Source organism: Mauremys reevesii, linkage group 15 (assembly GCF_016161935.1).
Source record: "Mauremys reevesii isolate NIE-2019 linkage group 15, ASM1616193v1, whole genome shotgun sequence".
NCBI classification, from domain to species: Eukaryota; Metazoa; Chordata; order Testudines; family Geoemydidae; genus Mauremys; species Mauremys reevesii.
Genome location: NC_052637.1, coordinates 23,479,223 through 23,498,834, shown reverse-complemented (window position 1 = coordinate 23,498,834; position 19,612 = coordinate 23,479,223). Strand labels below are relative to the sequence as shown.

The following is a 19,612-nucleotide window of genomic DNA, read 5'->3' as shown; positions in this document are numbered from 1 at the left end:
CCTATCATAAGCGCATGGGCAGCGCTTAGCAAGAGGGACCCCATCTCTGCTTTGCAGCCTCTCTGGAATCCCGAGTGGGAGTCTGGCTGAGTCCTGGCAGAGCGCTTGTTTCTCCACCGCCTTGGGATCAGCTGCTCTCTGTTAATAAGCAACTGGAGGCTGCTGCTACCTCTCTGCAGCACTGTGTCCCTTCAGTGCAGTTCAGAAGCCACAGCAGCCCAGTGCAGCCGCCTCTGCCAGCCTGTCTGCCGTTAGAGCACTGGGTGGCAGCCATCTTGGTTGTGACCTCTAGAGCTAAAAGCATCAGCTCCCAGTTTGAGCTAAAGGATCACGTCACACAGCAGCCAGCTATAGCAGCCTCACCTCCTCACTGGATCAGATACAGAGTGCGGGCAGAAAACACACACTGGCCAGTGGGTGTGTTAGTTCATGGCTCCACCACTTCTTCCTATGGAAAGGGACTAGGACCCCCAGCGTGGCTATCTGCCCCGGGGCGCCATTTCAGATTTTTTTGAGGGGGTGTAGGATTTTACCATCATTCCAAAGGCTATTTAGGCACCTGAAAACTCTAAAGTTGTTTTTTTTCCAGATAATAACTTAGAAATTAGCTGACAGGAACACTGTATCTAATTCCTATATAAAGAAATAAAAAATATATACAAATACCAATTAATGCCATATTTTAAGTTTCCATGTAAATTTACATGCATCCGACGAAGTGGGTATTCACCCACGAAAGCTCATGCTCCAAAACGTCTGTTAGTCTATAAGGTGCCACAGGATTCTTTGCTGCTTTTACAGATCCAGACTAACACGGCTACCCCTCTGATACATGTAAATTTAGAACAATCTGGAGATAATACAGCAAAATATTCCCAATCCCAAACCTTGAGGTATCATAAGAACATACTGGGCCTGACCAATGGTCCATCTAGCTTAGTATCCTGTCTTCCCACAGTGGCCAATGCTAGGTGCTTCAGAGGGAATGAAAAGAACAGGCAATCACTGAGTGATCCATGCCCTGTCATCCACTCCCAGCTTCTGGCAAACAGAGGTGAGGGACACCCAGAGCATGGGGTTACATCCCTGCCCATCCTGGCTAATAGGCATTGATGGGGGTATTGATCCTCCAGGAACTTATCTAGTTCTTTTTTGAACCCTGTTATAATTTTGGCCTTCACAACATCCCCTGGCAAAGAGTTCCACAGGTTGAGTATGTGCCATATGAATAAATCCTTTTGGTTTTTTTAAACCTGCTGCTTATTAATTTAGTTGGCTGACCCGATTCTTCTGTTATATGAAGGAGTCTCCACACTTATTTCCTTATTCACTTTCTCCACACCAGTAAAGATTTTATAGACCTCTGTCATACCCACCCCCATCATCGCTTTTCCAAACTGTCCCAGTCTTTTTAATCTCTCCTCACACAGAAGCTGTTCCATACCCCTAATCATTTTTGTTGCCCTTTTCTGTACCTTTTCCAGTTTGAATATTTCTTTTTTGAGTTGGGGCAACCAGATCTGCACACAGTATTCAAGACGTGGGTGTACCATGGATTTATATAGAGGCATTCTGATATTTTCTGTCTTGTTATCTATCCCTTTCCTAATAGTTCCCTACATTCTGTTTGCTTTTGTGACTGCCGCTGCACATTGAGCGGATGTTTCCAGAGCACTATCCACAATGACTCCAAGATCTCTTTCTTGAGTGGTAACAGCTAATTTAGACCCCATCGATTTGTATGAATAGTTGGGATTATGTTTTCCAATGTGCATTCTTTGCATTTACTTTCCTATATCAGTTTTAGAGACTTAATACAAGAACTAATAACTTTAATAACTAATAATTAAGTAAAATTCATGCAGAATATTTGCTCAAGATCATTGTCCTTACAACATCACACCAATCACCCTCAAATGCCCACACACTTTTTTATTTTCATTTATATTACCTTCTGGAAAATTATAAGCAAGCAAATATATGCACTCTTAACTTGTATAGCTCATTCCTCATTAAAAAGTTATGAAGTCTAAAGTAGTTGAGTTTCCCTATAAACATTCCTCTAAAACATGGAATAACTAATGAATTAGAGAAAAAATTAGTTTTGGCACTAATTTAAAAAAGAAAAGGAAAAATGAAAAGCTTTTAAAGTGATAATTGGAAAGAAAATATTACAACAGATTGGCCAACATGGGTTTCCTATCAGCTCTAAGACACCTGAAGGTGTATTTCCAGTAGATAAAAATATTATCACCTTTTTCCAATGGCAATGTGTTTTCTTTTCCTATGAAGTTTCTCAGTAATTAGAAATAAAGTCTTAAACATTGTAATCTATTTATCTGATATTTCTCCAACACAAATGAAAACACACTTCAGTGCAAAGGTGCAAAGATTCAAAACATAAAAACGAATTTAAAAATTGAACTTGCATTTACAAACGACTGATCTAAAAGCTTGTTTAAGCCTCTGGAAACTGTTCAGTTCAATAATGTATTATAGAAATCCTGAGTATGTATCTACAGAGATCCAACTGGATGATTCTCAACCGTGCCTTCATAAAAACATAACATGACTCTATACATCTTAAATGTTATGAAGAAAATGTGCTCCCTAAACAATGTCACTTCAAGGGCATACTCATGTATCAAGGAAGTTCCAAGGCTGTAACAACCTAGCAGGATTACGAGCTCTCCATGAATTGTTAAAAAAAAAAAGTCCCACAGGTCCATAGACTAATTCAAGAAAGAAAACGTTTGATTGTCGGATTGAGTCGCAGAACTATGTACAATAACTTCCTCTGATTTCCACCAGGAGCAACTGAAACGTCTAAGGGCAGCACTGGCTGTTACACTGAAAATAAAACTGCTCAGCTTTGTAGGGGAGACTCATCAGGTCTCCTCTCCGCCAAGGCTAGCCAGACACTACTCTCTCCTGGCTCTCATCCCGTATCAGCTCGGCGACAAGGAGCTGTTTACCCACATGAAGTGCTGAGAGTGCCCCTCTGGGCCCAGGGCTGCCAGTGCTTCCTGCCGGCTGTGGGGCTGGCAGGGGGGTCAGCTCTCCTGCTCCTGGGTACAGATCAGCTGACACAGCCACGGAAACATTTCCCAGAGCTGGGGAGAAGGGAGAGGTGCTGGTCCAGCTCCTCGGGGACAGCCCTGTGCCAACAGCAGCTTCTCAGACCACAATTTAGGGCTTCAGGTTCCCCCCGGGGAGAGCATGGACTGTTTACACTTTGCTGTGGTGCAAAACTGGAGGGGGGGCAGGTGCCTCTGCTAAATGGCACCCTTGCTTTGCCCACTCTAAAAGCAGGGTAGGTCTGCTCTGCTCACTGCTGCTGGCTCATGAGCCTGCTGTTTCCAGATGAATCCTTCCATTACTCCAAGCTCCCTCCCTCAAATGCACCCAAGAAGTCTCATTATCTCCAGACGAAAGGCTGTCGAAAGCCCTGTAAGGGGAGGACACGGTCCTGTGGCTCACTGGCTCATTTCAGCCTGAGCAGGCCTGGGCAAACCAGTTCATTAACGCTTCGTGGGCCACAAACAAACCCAAAATCCTAACCATTGGAGCTGGCAAGCCAGCCTGGCTCGGCCCAGCCAGCGTCCCACGGACACCGGCTTGGGGGGGAACATGCCCTGACTATTTCAGGTCAAGCAGTGGCAGGACGTCTCCCTCGGTTCTCTCCATCACCCGGCCGAGAGGAATTGCTGGTGTTTCCGTGGGGAAGGCAGGTCTGCACACAGAAGAGACTTGCCTTCCACTCGGAGAGCACTGCGGTGGGCAGGCAGCACCGCCCAAGGCCTGCGGTGTTTGCGAAGACACTGCAGCTGGGGGGATGGCCGCTGAGTTGCACTGCCGCTCGGCGCGATGAAAAGGAAAGAGATGAGCAGGAAATGGACTCAAGTGCTGTATTTACAGCTAGGAGGGGTACAGAGGAAAGCAATCAGGCCTGTCTGTTTGTGCTACCCCATAATCTGAAGCCACTTGATGGCATTAGTAGCTGGTCCAGTTTAGAACTAATAAAAGGCCTTCACTGCTGCTATAGATCAGAGTCAACTAAAGCGTCTGGTTTGAACAGATAGGGCCTGGTAAATTTCATAGACAATATATCAGTGTTTGTGGTTATGTGCTAAGATAGGGGAAAGCTGATCTCATGCTTCAGGGCACCAGTTGATTGCTCCAGGGGTCAGGAAGGAAATATCCCCCCCCATCCCTCCCACCCCATGCTGTACTGCACAATAGGCTAGGTGCATTATGGGAGGTTTTCATTTCTTCGGATGGATCAATGGGAAATCCTAGAGTCTGAAAAATCAATGCATTTTTCCTGTTCTTAAGAAGGGTCTTGGTAGCAGGGTGGGAGACAAAACAGCCCTGGCATAGCCCTGTGCTGTCCCAATGGAGTGGAAGCTAATAGGGCTGATGGGCAGAAAACAGAATGTTTGGCCAAGGTCTTGATTGATTTTTCCTGTATCTCTGGTTCTTAAATGTGAACACTTGCTGTGTTTAATCTGGGAGGCTGTCTGCCTGAGGATTTCCAGCCGCCACTTGCAAGTGCAACACACACACTACGCTGTAAAAGTCAGAGGGGATGGGAATGCTAGCGGCTCCTAGGATCTGGTTTGATCACACCTAGACCTGCTCAGGGATAGATGAAAGGCACTGTAGAGACTCTGGGCTCGATTCACTCGTGTCCGAGTTCTGCTCAGTACAGAGGTGGTGGCACCTGCGGTTACCACCGATGACTAGGGTGATGGCTGCTGAGTGTTTACTGGTACGGGGCGGGGCCAGTTACAGCCCCTTGATTCTGCACTAGTCCAGCGTGAGTTAGAGCAGCCTAAATGCTGCTCCAACTTATGCCAGTGAAGAGTCAGCATAGCAGAAGTTCCCCATGCCCCTGCTGCACCCCTCCCCGGCTATTCCTCCTGTGTCATGGCTGGTGAGGGACGACTGGTGCAGAAGCTGCCTTGCCCAGGTTTACATCAGCAGGGCATTCCCCTCCACGTGGGGAAATCTCCACTGCTCGCATACAGCCTGTGCTCTGCTCAGGGTCACAATGGGGCCTCACTGATGGCCATATTAGGGTCAGGAAGGAATTTTCCCCTGGATCAGATGGGCAGAGACTCTGGGGGGTTTTCACCTTCCTCTGCAGCATGGGGCACGAGTCACTCACTGGTTTGAACTAGTGTAAATGGTGAATTCTCTGTAACTTGGAGTCTTCAGTAACTCCGCCAGAGGTTGGGCTCTGTTACAGAAGTGGGTGGGCGACGTTCTGTGGCCTGCGATGTGCAGGAGGTGAGACTAAGTGATCATGCTGGAACCCTTCTGGCCTTAAAGTCTCTGAGTCTATCCGGTGCACTGCCAATGGGTAACCAAAGCTATTCAATGAGAGCAACCCCCTCTGTCAGCCCACTGAGGTCCCTGGACTTGTTCTGGTGTTAGACTAGGCTGTGAGAGGCCAGGCAGCCCCAGCAGTTCCACACCCCAAGAGGAGCTCTCCCCAGATCAAACAGACCTGGCTGATTGCATCGCTGGGGATTTTCAGGTCTGTCATTTCGGGGGCCCTGCTCCATGAGCCCACAGGCAGGGCATGCAGGATAGGGGTATGTCCACACTGGGGGCGGGGGTGGTGGTAATTCCCAGCGTGAGGAGATGAACTGGCGCTGGCTCCCATCAAGATAGAGGGCTAAAAACAGGGAGCAGCGTGAGGGGCCAGCTGCCCCACGTACGTGTACAGTATCTCAGCCAGGGGCACCCTCAGGGTGGAGAGCTCAGCAATGCTAGTGCTGGGGTGGGGGCACCGGTGGAAGGGAGGACATCCAGCCCTGCCCTGAGGGGGGAGCTCTGTCAGTGCCACAATTGGCACCAGTCCGATGTACCCTGCTTTCAAATTGCACCAGTGCAGATTGTGGCTTATGGTGCTTTTGCCTTTCTGCCCTAGCAGCCCAGGGTTCCAGTCCAGTGTGTACAAAGCCTAAGAAATAAATCAAGGCTCCCTTTGCTAGCTCTCGGGCATGGATCTGGAAAGGGCTCGCGCTTGCCTGTGGGGAAATAAAACTATTTTGATAAGTCCAACTTCAAAAACTACCCAGAGCAAAGTTGGATTTAGAGATTTTCTTCTGAGCTCTTCCCCAGCCCTCTTCACACTGGGATCAAACTCAGCAAAGCATCTACAGGCCACTTTGGAGTTGGATGCAATAATCAATCTTCATTTTGCACAGGAATGTAATGTTTGGTCCCTCCTGGATTCCGATGATGATTTAATAAGCTATAATTTAATTAAAATGCTATCCACTCGGAACCAATATGAAAGGAGATTAACAGGAACAAAAATTAATGTAACATTTAAAATTCATCTCCCCCCCTGGGGGAGGGGGGGTTTCTAATGCTTTAATAAATAGATCAAAAGTTTATAATCTAGCCACAGCCACCTTAGAGATTGTGTCTGCGTTTCCACAGCTAATAAAAGCTTACACGGCACGTAATGTCGCACTTTCTGTTTCACAAGCCAGGGGAGTAGATGTGAGCGGAAGTCACCTCACTAGGTAACCCATTCCAGTGCTTCACCACCCTCCTAGTCAAATAGTTTTTCCTAATATCCAACCTAGACCTCCCCCACTGCAACTTGAGACCATTACTCCTTGTTCTGTCATCTGCCACCACTGAGAACAGCCTAGCTCCATCCTCTTTGGAACCCCACTCAGGTAGTTGAAGGCTGCTATCAAATCCCCCCTCACTCTTCTCTTCTGCAGACTAAATGAGCCCAGTTCCCTCAGCCTCTCCTCATAAGTTATGTGCTCCAGCCCCCTAATCATTTTCGTTGCCCTCTGCTGGACTCTCTTCAATGTATCCACATCCTTTCTGTAGTAGGGGCTCAAAACTGGACGCAATACTCCAGATGTGGCCTCCCCAGTGCCGAATAGAGGGGAATAATCACTTTCCTTGATCTGCTGACAATGCTCCTACTAATGCAGCCCAATATGCCATTAGCCTTCTTGGGAACAAGGGCACACTGTTGACTCATATCCAGCTTCTCGTCCATTGTAATCCCCAGGTCCTTTTCTGCCATTTGTAAGCATTGAATTTCAGGTTAAACCCCTGTAATTCTCAGAGCAAAACTCAGCCAGAATTGCCCAGTGTCGTCTGATTTCACACTGTGGCTGCAAAGACTGCCCCTCTCTACACCATAAATTCAGGCACCAGGCGATTTCCCCCTGGTTTCAGCTCCCACCGCATCTTACCGTGTGGAGCTGCAAAGGAGCTTTGGCTATTAACTACTTGTTCCTTCAGCTTGTAAATTCCTTGACTCAATGAACACGTACTTATCTGGCTGCACACAGAGGTGCACTGAACCTGTTCTCCGCTGGCTGCACATAGAAGTGCATTGGACCTGTTCTCCCTCCATTGTGCCATGCTCATTTGCTGGCCTTTTCCACTCCCTTTGCACCACCAGAAATGACAACATCAGGTGGCAGCAAATCAGGCCCCCTGAAATTTTCTATTGCACATGCTCAGTGTGCAATTTTCAACCTAGCCCCATCTTTGTTAAATCGAGCCTGACTGTTGTGATTTCCAACCGTGCAAGGGCCCTGGTGTTCAGGACAGCCGCGGGTGCTGGGTTTCACACTGCAAACCTCAGCGGCCGGAACTGAAACCCTGTGCCAAGAAGTGTGGTTGCAATTCTTTTTTCTAAATGAGAAAATGACATCTCCCATTCCCAGCCCCCACTTGCCCAGAGCGTAGACATGGCCGAGGGACTTTGCCCAAATGATGAAAATTTCAGCCCCCACAGAAAGCTCTTGGGCTGTGAAAACAGGTTTAGAAACTGGTGTGCAGGGTCGGGGGAGAAAGGGCTAATGGCACCTGCTCTTCTGTTGTTTTATCTCTTGCATGCACGTTGGCAGAGTACGCTCTGAGAGCCGCATGGCCACATTTGTAATGGTGAGAGCAATTACCCACTGGAACAATTTACCAAGGGTCAGGGTGGAGTCTCCATCCCTGACCATTTTTCACTTAGTAGATGTTTTTAAGCTCTGCTCTGGGAATTATTTGGGGCAGTCCCATGGCCCTTGTGACACAGGGGGTCAGACTAGATGGATCACGATGGTCCCTTCTGGCCTTGGAATCCATGAATCTCTACCTGTGTAAGTCTAGAGAAATTCTCCTGCTACCAATGGGTTCCTCCAGATTTACACCAATGTAAGAGCAGAATCTGGCCTGGTGAGTCAAATTCCTCCCTAGTGACGTGTTGGAGAGGAGAGTTGGGATCGCAATGCAGGAGATTCGTTAGAAGGGGGTTGGGAACGCTTCTCTCCAGGTAGATTTTCTTTCCCTTCAGCATGCTGGGAGCTGCTGGTGGGCACTGCTCCTGAGCCGCTAACCCAGGCAGTGCCCTGATGTGAGCAGGTCCCACCCTCTCCCCGTCCTGTCTGGCACCGACACACCCAAAGCAGGGGAATGGACTGACCTGCACCTGAGCCTCACTCCTCATCAGGTAGCGCATCTTGCTGAGGATACACTGCTGGAGCTGCTCCCACGAGATGGCTCTGTCTTCTCTCATCAGCAGCGGGGGGCCAAACCTGGAAAGCCACAGACAGTGAGTTGGAGACAGTGCTTGAAAAGGAATCACTGGCCAATCTGGGCAGGAGCCGTTTCCTTAATGGGCACCCACCCCTCGCTGAGCGTCTCAGGCATCTCTGGCCATCCCCTCTCCTGTTCAGGGGTGAAAGCCCACGGTGTGCTAGGATACATCCTAGGGGCTCTAGCTGATGTGGGAGAAGGGACCCCCAAAGCACACAGCCATGCAGAGAGGAAGCACTGCCTAGCAGTCAGAGCACAGCATCGGGTACCCGGAATTACTGCCTCCATTTGTCAGAGGGATAAATGCAGACAGAGCGACAGCAGGCACACAAGGCATCAATGGAAGATCCCGGAATGGAACCCAGGAGTCCAGGCGCCTGTTATTTTGCTCCAACCATTAGACTACACTACCTTCTGAAAACCACCCATTACTTGGTGATCGCTGCAACATTGAAAACAAGGTGGCACAAACAGGGCATTTCTGGGGTTCCCACAGCCATCCACTGGGGGGTTTCTTGCACTTTTCTTTAAGCATTTGGCACCATTCACGCTCTGAGGGAGGTTCCCTGGCTACATGGGATCGCTGCTCTGCCCCAGGCTAGCTGGAGACTTCAGCGAGCGTTGGGGGTGGTGCAGCGCAGGATGCATGAGCGCAGCGCAGCAGCCGAGAGGAGGCGAGCCCCAGGATGAGGCTGGAGTGGGTAGGAGGTGGATCACTTGGCCATGGCTGCTGGGACAGCAGGGCTCACACTTATGCTGGGCCCGTCTGGGTGAAGTCCAGGTGCTTCCCACTCAATTGCGCTCCATAAAGCGTGGCGCATGACAAGCCATTTCCCAGCCGATAATGTTTTACTAGCAGCTTCGAGCACACAGAGAATGGTATTTAATGGGATTTGTGAGGTGAAATGCGAATTCATTACCAGCCGATGGCGGCCCGCCAGCCAGCGGTCTGTGTCAGAGCTCCTAGCGGGGCACGCTGAGCCGCTCCCCCCCTCAGCCCGAGAACCAGCTTGAAAGGAAAAGAAATATGGTCTGGGCTTAGCGTCGCCGGGGGCCGAATGGCCCAGCGTGGCCACAAGACTCAGCACAGGGATTCTGGGAACAGCACCACCTTCTGGTCCTCTCCCTGGAGCTCTGCCTCATCCAGAGGAGGCAATTAGTGCAGCAGAATGCCTGCTTTCTCCAGGCTTAACGATAGCCCAGCTGCTGGGCCAAGCAACAGAAAGAAAATCACTTCCAACAAGCCCCAGCTTCTGCTTCATTGCCCACTTGTTCCGGCGCCTGCCTTTCCGCAGATGCTGAGCAGGCTTGGCCGGGTGCAGGAAGGGGGAGGCAGAGGCATGTTCCAAACTGGGCCACTGTGTTCTCCATCGAGCGGGGAACCAACCGATGGATCCAAGCCCCTGCACTCGGCCTGGCCCCAGGGACTGAAACGCCGTGTTCACAGACCGCACCCAGCATGGGGTGGGTGCAACAACACGACGTGAATCAATGGAGGAGTCTGTGCGTGCAGGAGAGACCTCTGAAAGTCAGGGGTGTTGTTAACGTCTGGAGGGCCGGCAGTCCCTAACAGGAGGGTACCAGGGTAGGATCCCGGCTGCTGGAGACGGGAAGGGCCAGGAGACCATTCTCAGCTAGGCCATGTTTTTGTTGCTGGGCCATTTTTGGTGCTAAGAAATCTTTCCTGGTCACGTTCACAGCCAGCACAGGAGGGGAGGCATTGAGGGGACAGGCGCTATGGCCCCCGCCCCCACTGCATCACTGACTGACCTGCTGAATAGCTGAGCTCCTAGCTTGGACTTTGGACAATGTTGCTTCTCACCTGCCTGTCAGACTCAGGATGAGCAAAGAGGGGTGGGTCAGACAGGAGCTGAGGAGAACCTGGCCCAGGGCTCAAACCCAACCTTGCCTGAGGCCCCATTAACCAGTTCAGCTCTTGCTTATGCCCACACTCCTCCAGGTTTTCCGTTTCCAGGTGCAACCTGGAGCAGAAGCACTGAGACTGTTCTTGTGGGAGCTACCGGCTCTGGCAATCCAGCAAGCCCCTTTGCAAGTATCCTGACTCAGTGATGAGCAAATAGCTGCCTGTTGCCAGAATGTCTCTGAGTTTCCATTAAGGGGAAAGCAAATGAAGAGAGGACAGAGCCCATTAGAGAGCATGGCGTGTATCTCCTCTGGCATGCTCTGCACCCAGCTGAACACAAAATGGCTGCCTGTCTCAGCAGAGTCCTTGGGGAATAATTCAAGGTACAGTCCACAGGAGTCACAACAGTTACAAGGCTCTGCTTCCTGCGCTGTTCCCAGGGAACTCCCAGATCAGACAAGCAGGCGTGCTTTCAGGGGCTTCTCCAAACTGTGGCGATTCGCTCAGTGTTACAGGAGGACGTGTGGAGGGGCTGATACTGCCAGAGCCACACAAAACCCATGCTTCTGTTTGTGTCTCTGGACAGACAAATCCCAGGAGCTGTATATACCATACCTGCCTCTGTCTCTCCATCACTCCTCTGCACATGCCTGGCCCTGCATGTCAACCACCTCCTGGAACAGCCATCGAAAACACTCGTTCTAACTGACAAGACTCACTATTGTCTCTTTATTGACACTCACACTATGTATCTAACACACAAGAAAGGGCCCAGAATAGATCCAAACAACACAGATATGGTGTTGAGCTGTAGACTTCGGATCCAGGGGTTTGGTTCAACCCCTTCTAAGGGCTGGGGTCAGTCACAAATTGTGGACTGACCCCTGAACTCTCCTAAAACATGGGTGGTTGTGAGTCAGGCTAAGTTCTCTGAGAAGGCAGCATAGCCACGTGGGTAGAATGCAAGAGTCTTGGGTCCCATTCCCAGCAATGACTTACTGCATGATCATGTGCAAATCACGCCCCAGTCTGTGCCTCAGTTTCCCCATCCATAAAATGGGTACAGCGATACTTACTCTCCTATGTACGGCACTTACAGATGTAGAGGGCTAAACATGAGCTAGGCGTGGTTATTAAAATGATACTCATCCAGCCCAGACAAATCCCAGTTCTGGAGCATTCTTCGATCATTTACACAGACGCCACCATTTCAGTCGTCAAAATAAACAAATAAATAACTAAAGCTTATCAGCAAATCCAGGCTGCACCCGAAAAGACAGCCCACAATGCAGGAGCAGCAAGGAGAAACCAGACGTGTGCCGCCAATACCTTCTGCCCTTTATCCTGACACATGGGCCGAGGGAGTGCCTCTCAACAGACACTGCGCACGAGAGGAGACACACCCGACGCTGCGATAAAGTCCCAGCCGGGTGCAGAGTCAGCAAAAAGGACAGAGCAAAACCAGAGTCCCAGAAAGTTGAGAGCAAGAGCGAGAGAAGGAATAACCCAGCCAGGGGAGAAACAAATTCCTGGATCCCTGTGGATTCATACATCCCCTGGCTCCTGTTCAGCCCTGCCAGGAGCTGGCTCTTGCCCAAGAAAGCCAGCTGGGGGCACCATGCTTATGCCCAGGGTGAGTTGGGCCCAGAGAAGAGATCCAAGGAAGGACAACCCAGCCCTCCCCCCCGACACCACACACACAGCACCCCCATCAGCTCCTCTCACGGGTGATCTGTGACGGGACAGCACCGAGAGCACACGGCCGTGGTTTACCGCACATGCCTGCCATAGCTGATGGGAAGGCCACAGCTCGGGGCGGGCATGATTAGCACATCACGTCTGTGAACCCAGCCGGCATGTGCAGAGCAGCATGCGGCTCCCAGCTCCGTGGGGGCTGTGTAGGGGCTGCCAGAGGCAGAGGCACGGGAGCTATTACACTGAGCCTCCTCGGCTGTACGGCTCCAGCTGCCACAATGCTCACCGGCCTTGCTGCTGGCACGGCCCCAGCTAGCCAGGGGCCATGCTGACCTACCATACAGCCCTCTGGGACACAGGGCCCCTGCGGAGGCCAGGCGAAGCAACACTGAAATGCAGGCTGTGAAAAGCACTGGGGAAGCACCAGGCTCACCCCGTCCCTGCCAGCGGGGAGGTTAACTCTCAGGACTGGGCAGGTGAGGCCCGGGCTGCCACCCAGCTCTGCCACAGTCTGCTTGTGGGACCTTGTGCACGTGGCCCCAGCCCTCCCTGACTCGGTTTCCTTCCCTTCATGGCGAGCTGGCCGCCCTCCCGCCAGTGCGAGGCTTGGGGCCCGTGGGGACGCTCCGCTGAAGGGGCTGGCTCAGTGCTGCCGATGGCATTAGCATCCCCGACGCACAGCTGCCGACAACGGGGGGAAAGATCCCCAGTGAGACATGGGCTGCTGCCTGTCTGCCCTCTGAGTGCCCTGCTGCGCTCCCGTGCCCTCTGCCCCATCCTGGTTCTGGACCGTTCCAGGGAGCGATGCCCCATGCGACAGACAATGTGACATAATCTCAGAGATGGGGGGGGGGGCTGTGACTTTTCCTCCAGCCCTCCCCACCCACGGCCCAGGCAGGGAGAGAGTGAGATGCCCTGTGGCTGGCACGGCCCTCTGAGAGCTCAGATGTGTGCTCAGTGATAGCTCTGTCCCCGGGAGAGTGGGAGGGGGCCGCGGCTCCCCTCCTCCGAGCTGACTTTGGACGGAGGATCGAGAGGCCAGGCAGGGTCCTGAACCGGCAGCATCTGTGAGCGTCCCTGCCTCTATGCGTGGAGAGGGGAGAACAGAGCCTCGGCATGACTAGACCCGGAACAGGGAGCAGAGGGATTGGACAAGGTACTCGGTAAATGGCTTTGTGTTGTTGGGAGAGGAGAGGCTGGGACGAAGTGGCTGGCACAGAGCCCTCTCACAGCCAGATAGTGTATTGCAGCAGCTCTGCCTCAGTTTCCCCACTCTCTTCTTTGGCGATCAGAGTGAGCTGGCCCTCCACCCCCTCCCGGGCCTGAATCCTTCACTCAAAGTCCAACAGAAAATAGCAAAAAAGTCTTTAGCCTCCTTCCTTGCAGATGAGTCCCAGCTGCAATGACTGGCAATGCTGACCCCCATTCCCGGTCTGCAGCCCCAACACCCAGGGCCTGTCCCCTTACCCAGGGCCTCAGGCAGGCTGCGGCTCCTGTCCTGAGCCAGGCTCGTTGTCCTGCGCAGGCAGCCTGTCTGCTCTGCTTCCCCTGCCTGTAAGTGCTGAGAGCCCAGCCCAGCCATGGGGGCTACGCGGGGCAATGGCTTAAGTGCAAGAAGGGGGTGGAGCAGCTAGGAGAAGGGCAAGTGAGCTCATTGGCACAAGATTCCCAGGTCAGTTCTGCAGACCCGAGAGGTTCGATCAAGCACCTACCATTTCTGGTGCTTCTTTAATAAAAATAATACCACCACCAGCAGCAGCAGCAGCCAGCTCTTATATAGTGATTGTCATCAGCAGCTCTCAAAGGAGGCCAAGAGCATTGTTCCCATATTACAAAAGGGGGAACTGAGGCACAGAGTGGTGACGTGACTTACCCAAGGCCACCCAGCAGGCCAGTGGCAGAGCCAGGAACAGATCCCAGGTCTCCTGAGCCCCAGGACAGTGCTCTAACCACTAGAGAAGCGATTCAGAGACTCGGCCATGGCTTGCCTGCTCCATCCCAAGAAGACAGGTGCCATGAGGCACCCAGTGTGGTACCACAATGGATTCTGGAGAAGCCGGCAGGAGCTTCTCCATGTGGATTTGGGCAAGTGCACATTGAACCATAATGAATGTGCAATTGCACCCTCCGGTTTGCACTCCCGGCTGCACAATGTGTGCACCAAACTGCATGATATGCACATTCCCTGGCATATAATGGAGGCAAAGCGACATACCTGGCAGCCTGCTGCCCCGTCCCTGCTGTGTTACAGAGGAGAAGCAGCACTCTCCCGCCTCCGCCATGGTGCAAGAACTCTGAGGACATGGCCCCGGCATGGGGCAGTCGCTGGCCTTCAGGATCGGAGGAGTTGGGGGAAGATGGAAGGCTGAGGGGGCAGCCTGTAGAGGAGAAATACAAGAGCAAGAGGGCAGAGAATGAATCCCCGAGTCAGGGCTCCGACATCGCACGCTGCAGGGGGCATGTATGGAAGCACTGATCAGGGGACAGTTACCAACTTGTTACCCCAAAGAGTGTGGGGCAGTGAACTCCTGGCAGGCCGGTGACCATGGAAGGCAAATGACATGCCGTCTCAGGCAGGCCGCATGACTCAGGAGCCCTCCGGTGGCTCCTCCTCCCCCTGCCAAGACTGCAAGCTTGGGAGATCCGGGCCCCCGGCCTGGCTGTGCGCTGGGCTCTCCTTCTCCTCACCAGTCTGTGAGGCATGGGCACACCAAGGGGCATCGGTGACCAGCTTAGGGCCTGTACATCTCCTCCTGCCCTGACGAGTAAATCCCACTGAATAAGACTGCTTTCCTGCACTATCGCGGGCGGGAGGAATCAGAAAGAGTCCCGGGCTGAGCACTGATCCATTTGCAGGGTGCGCGGCTGGTGAGGAGAAGGGCATGGCCCTGCCCACGGAGCACCTGCCATCTCCAGACCTTCTTACAATCAGGGCTGGGCAATTAAGCAGAGCCCCTCAGTCTCTGTACGGTTGGGAGACAGCAGGAGGTGCTCCGTGCAGCTGGGCTGCCACGTGCCCCAGCTCCCAGAGCTGTACGCTCCGTCTCCTCTGGCGCTTTCCGATGTCAGGACTCTCGGTTAGCTTGGAGAGGTAATTAATCACTGCCAGACTTGTCTGGCCGCACACCGCATCATCCAGAATTACACTGGCGGAGGCTGCGGAACCAGATTTCCTGCCGGCCTGTGGTTTCAAACCACCCCCCACACACACACTCACACACCCACACACAACAGCCTGGCACCTGAAGCATGAGGCTAGCTCTGGTTCTGCCATCTGATCAGTGCTGGTGGAGTTTTAGCCACACAGAATTTGTCTCCTTCCCAGGCTCTTTGCTGTTCTTTCCCCCTTCTCCCTGCAGAGCCACTAGACTGCCCCTCCCCACAAACTAGAAACCACAGTGGGGACTGACCGTGGCAGGGGTGGGGAATGGTCAGTGGTTTAGCTGCGTGGTTCGCCCACCACCCCTTTTGCACTTGTCATGCAGCAGGCAATCAGCTCTCCTCTGGTGGGCACAGAGCACAAGGACTTTGGGGGCTGGCGGGGTGCGGGAGAGCAGGGACAGGCACAAGAACCCAGCTGACCCATCCTGGGTGTCACCCGAATGCCAACCCCCCCGAACCACATGCCACAGGACAACACTCGGCCGAGCGATGCCAGGCAGAATGAAGACGAGCCCTGGGCACACACAACCCTGGCAGAGAACAGGAGACTGGATGCCACCTGCTCCCCCGCCCCACACACTCTGATACCGTCATGCCCCTGGCACCTCCCCCAAAGGCCGGATGCGCTGGTGCAAACCTTCCTGGGTTGCTGCTTTCTCCAGGCTCCACCTTTTATCCCCTCCCTGCTCCATTCTGCCCTTCAGTGCCAGCTCCCCTGCCAATCCCACCGACAGGTCCCTGCCCTGCCGCTGCCCCCACCAGCCCAGCCGAGCGATTCCTCCTGCACCCGCTCAGGAGAATCCAGCCGCTTCAGCCAGGTCCTTTGTGCAGCTCTGTCCCCGTCCCTGATGCGCCACACAGCACAGCAGACCGAAGCAGAGCCAGGGGTACTGGCAAAGTGAGAGGGGCCAGGCGTGCTCCACTCCCTAACCAGGGTCCTGGCAGCCCCACATTGGGGAAGGCCCCTGGTGGCATGGACTCATTTCTGAAGGGATGATGACATGACACGTTCTGGGCTGTCAGAAATCTCTGCAGTGTGGAGAAGTATTGGCTGGGCAGGAGGGGAGCCCAGGATTGAAGGCAGGAGGGGGTGCAGTGAGGTCGGGATTTGTGGGCGCAGGCAGTGCTGGGAGTTAGGGAGCCCAGAGCTGGAATAGCAGGAGGGCTGCGGGTCGGGAGTGAGGGGAATCAGCAGAGCTGTCAGGTAAATGGTCCAGCATGTGTGTTGCACTCTTGGGTTTCTCTAGCCACCACCAACCGACTTGTCCTTCCCAATCACCCTGCCAATCACAAACCCCACAGTGCTCGTGCCCTGCCCACACCCCCCCCCCCAGCTCCCAAATATCACTCAGGACAATGTGTCTCTGCACCACATGTAAAACAAACTCATCAGGGAGACGCTCCGACACGTTTAACACCCAGCACAACGTTTCCATTTCCACAGAGCTGGCCGGTCTATCTGGTGCCCTTCCGGTCCTGGTACTGGGAGCTTTGCAGAGGCCGAGGCAGCCTCGTTTGCTCCCCGGTTGCTGATGCTGGGGAATGCCAGGATCACACAGCAGCCAGAGCCCAGCTCTCAGCATCACGGCTTGATGCATAACTTCTGGACATTCAATATTTATGGATATCAATCGAGAGCCAGGAGAAGCTGCTGCCATGGCAGAACTGCCTTGTGAGGGGAGCCCAGGGCTGGGACAGCCACTGTCGGGCGGGAGGGGCAGAACAGCAGAGCTGTGAGGAGCCCGGGCCCCTGCGTGGCAGGAGTGCGGGGCATGGCAGAACTGTGTGAGGGGAGCCCAGGGCTGGGACAGCCACGGGGCCTGCGGGGCGGGAGGGGCACGGCAGAGCTGTGTGAGGGGAGCCCAGTACTGGGATAGACACAGGGCCTGCGGGGTGGGAGTGCGGGGCACGGCAGAGCTGTGTGAGGGGATCCCAGGGCTGGGACAGCCACAGGGCCTGCGGGGCGGGAGTGAGAGGCACGGCAGAGCTGTGTGAGGGGATCCCAGGGCTGGGATAGCCACGGGGCCTGCGGGGCGGGAGGGGCACGGCAGAGCTGTGTGAGGGAAGCCCAGGGCTGGGACGCCACAGGGCCTGCAGGGGCAGGAAGTGGGGCACGGCAGAGCTGTGTGAGGGGAGCCCCGGGGCCTGCGGGGCGGGAGTGCGGGGCACGGCAGAGCTGTGTGAGGGGAGCCCAGGGCTGGGATAGACACAGGGCCTGCGGGGGCTCTCTTCCCTGCCCACAATAGTTGGAGATCAGTCATGGGAGCAGAATAAAGTCAAAAGAGCTTAAAAACAAGAAGTCGGACTTGGATTCCACTTTCGAAGAGCCCAGCCTGGCATGCTGCCCTACGTCTCCTGGGTTCCTTGTGCTCCCATCTGCCCGTGTCCACCCGGTGTCTCTTTTCTCAAACTCAGATTGTCAGCTGCTTGGGGCTGTTCTGTTTGTACAGCGCCTGGCGCCAGGGGGGACTGGCCTGTGACTGGGGCTGCCAGGAACGACCACAGCAAATAATCTTCCTCCTGCTACCTCCAGCTTTGCAATGTCTGTCCCGCCCCCTCACTTGCAGCTCGGCACAGACAGATGCCAGAGGCACACTGCAGTGGATATCGGTCCTCCAAGGGGGTGCAAGCCTGGGGGAGGGGGAGGAAGGTCAGAGGTGCCTGCAGGCCCACTAGAGGGCATTGTGCCAGTGGGTACGTTGGCAGGAAATGGGCCTGGTACAGCTCATGGGCCTGGTACAGCGGGGGGCAGCAGGAGGAAAGAGAGGAGCTGGGGGTAGGGGCTCTGCTATGGGGATCTCACCGGCTGCTGCAGGTTGGCCAAGGGGGAGGCTTGGTCCTATCCAAAACCTCTCCTGTCACTAGCTGCTCCATGCACTTGTCCCACAGCTGCCAGGGGATGTACCCCACGGCTGCCAGGGGATGTGCCCCAATACTGGAAGGGGATGTGCCCCATGGCTGCCTTCCCCCAGCCGCGCGCCTCACTGCCAGGAGCTTGGTGCCCGGGATGATGAATGCAGCTGGCCGGAAAGGGAAGGCTGGGCTGCGGGAGAGAAGTCTTATTTCTCAGCAGAATCATGCTGCGATGGCCGGGTTATAGATCTTCATAACAGGCCGGAACAGTGATGGAGCCTCACTGCCCCTACCGCCGCTCGTCCTGCAGCTATTTTCGGTGGCGGGCTCGGCCGCGCGCCACCTGGGAGGGATGTGATGGATGGCCACAGCCTTCAATTGAGTCGTAAGCCTAGGTAAGAGCCCGTCAAAGGAACAGATGGTCTCAGCTCCCACTTCCCAGCACCAGCCATGGCCATTCCTCCTCACAGCGGCCTGGCCCACCCAAGGGCTATTTCAGACCAGCGCTGCCCTTGGATGAAAGGGAGGGGAAACCAGGCACCAATCCCCGGACCGTGCCCAGCTGCAGCGAGTGCTGGGAGGACTCAGACCCCCGGAGGCCCGGCTACTGAGGGAGCTGCCTGACTGGGCCAAACTGCAAATGGAAGGGGGCAAACAGGTGTGACTGGGAAGTGCCCCAGCCGCTGGCAGAGCAAAGAACCACCCACAGCTCCCGCCTGCCACCAACTGGCAGGGGCACCAAGTCCCTCTCTAGCGTGCTGGGGACGGCAGAGCCGGCTGGCAGGTTCAGCATGTCCGAGACCTGCGCAGGAGAAGAGCAGACCCTCAGTGAGAGGGGCCGTAGCAGGGCCGGGTGCTGCTGATGCCTGCCCACTCACTGCTCCACCCCCAGGTCAATGGGGGGCAGGCTGAGGCCATGGCTTCCCTCTCTGGTCCAGGGGAGACGTTGCGTCATTCTGCACTGGGACAGGAGGGAGAGTAACTGGGGGAACGTCCCGGCCTGGGGAGGGGCCATATCAGGACTGTTCCTGAGCCTTCAGCACCAGGTGGTGTCTCCCCACCACAGATAAGCGGCACTGCCAGGGGGACGTGTCCTGCTCTCGCACTGCGGGGCGCAGACTGGACTCCATGCTGCCTTGCGCTGCCTGAGAGCCTGGGGAGAGGAACAGGCCGCCTTCCCCACAGCCTTGGCTTGGGCAGAGCCCAGCTTCTCCTGCGTCCCCACGCTATTCGCCTGTTGTCACAACTCGGACAGGCCCAGTAAGCCTGCCAGAGAGGCACCTCAGGAGATCTGGGTTCTAATTCCTGACTCTGCCTCGGGCTACCTTGGGCATGTCCCCCGGGCCTCAGTTCCCTGTCTGTGAAACGGGGCTCTGGTATCCCCCAGCTCCTGCCTCACGGAGGGGTGGAGGGTGGCAGCTCTATAAATGTACACAAGGTGCCCCGATAGCACAGTGAGGG

At 54.4% G+C, this 19,612-nt stretch overlaps 1 protein-coding gene across 2 annotated transcripts in view; it reads right to left on the bottom strand.

Annotated features, from left to right (window-relative positions):
- Positions 1-19,612, bottom strand: part of USP43 (ubiquitin specific peptidase 43) — a 186,330-nt gene that overhangs the window by 33,520 nt on the left and 133,198 nt on the right. For both annotated transcript variants that reach the window (XM_039502361.1, XM_039502362.1), the window contains exons 7-8: positions 14,352-14,514; positions 8,465-8,576 (exon numbers count right to left, since the gene is read on the bottom strand). In XM_039502361.1, coding sequence (XP_039358295.1) covers positions 8,465-8,576; positions 14,352-14,514 — 275 coding nt within the window. The remainder of the gene's footprint in view (positions 1-8,464; positions 8,577-14,351; positions 14,515-19,612) is intronic.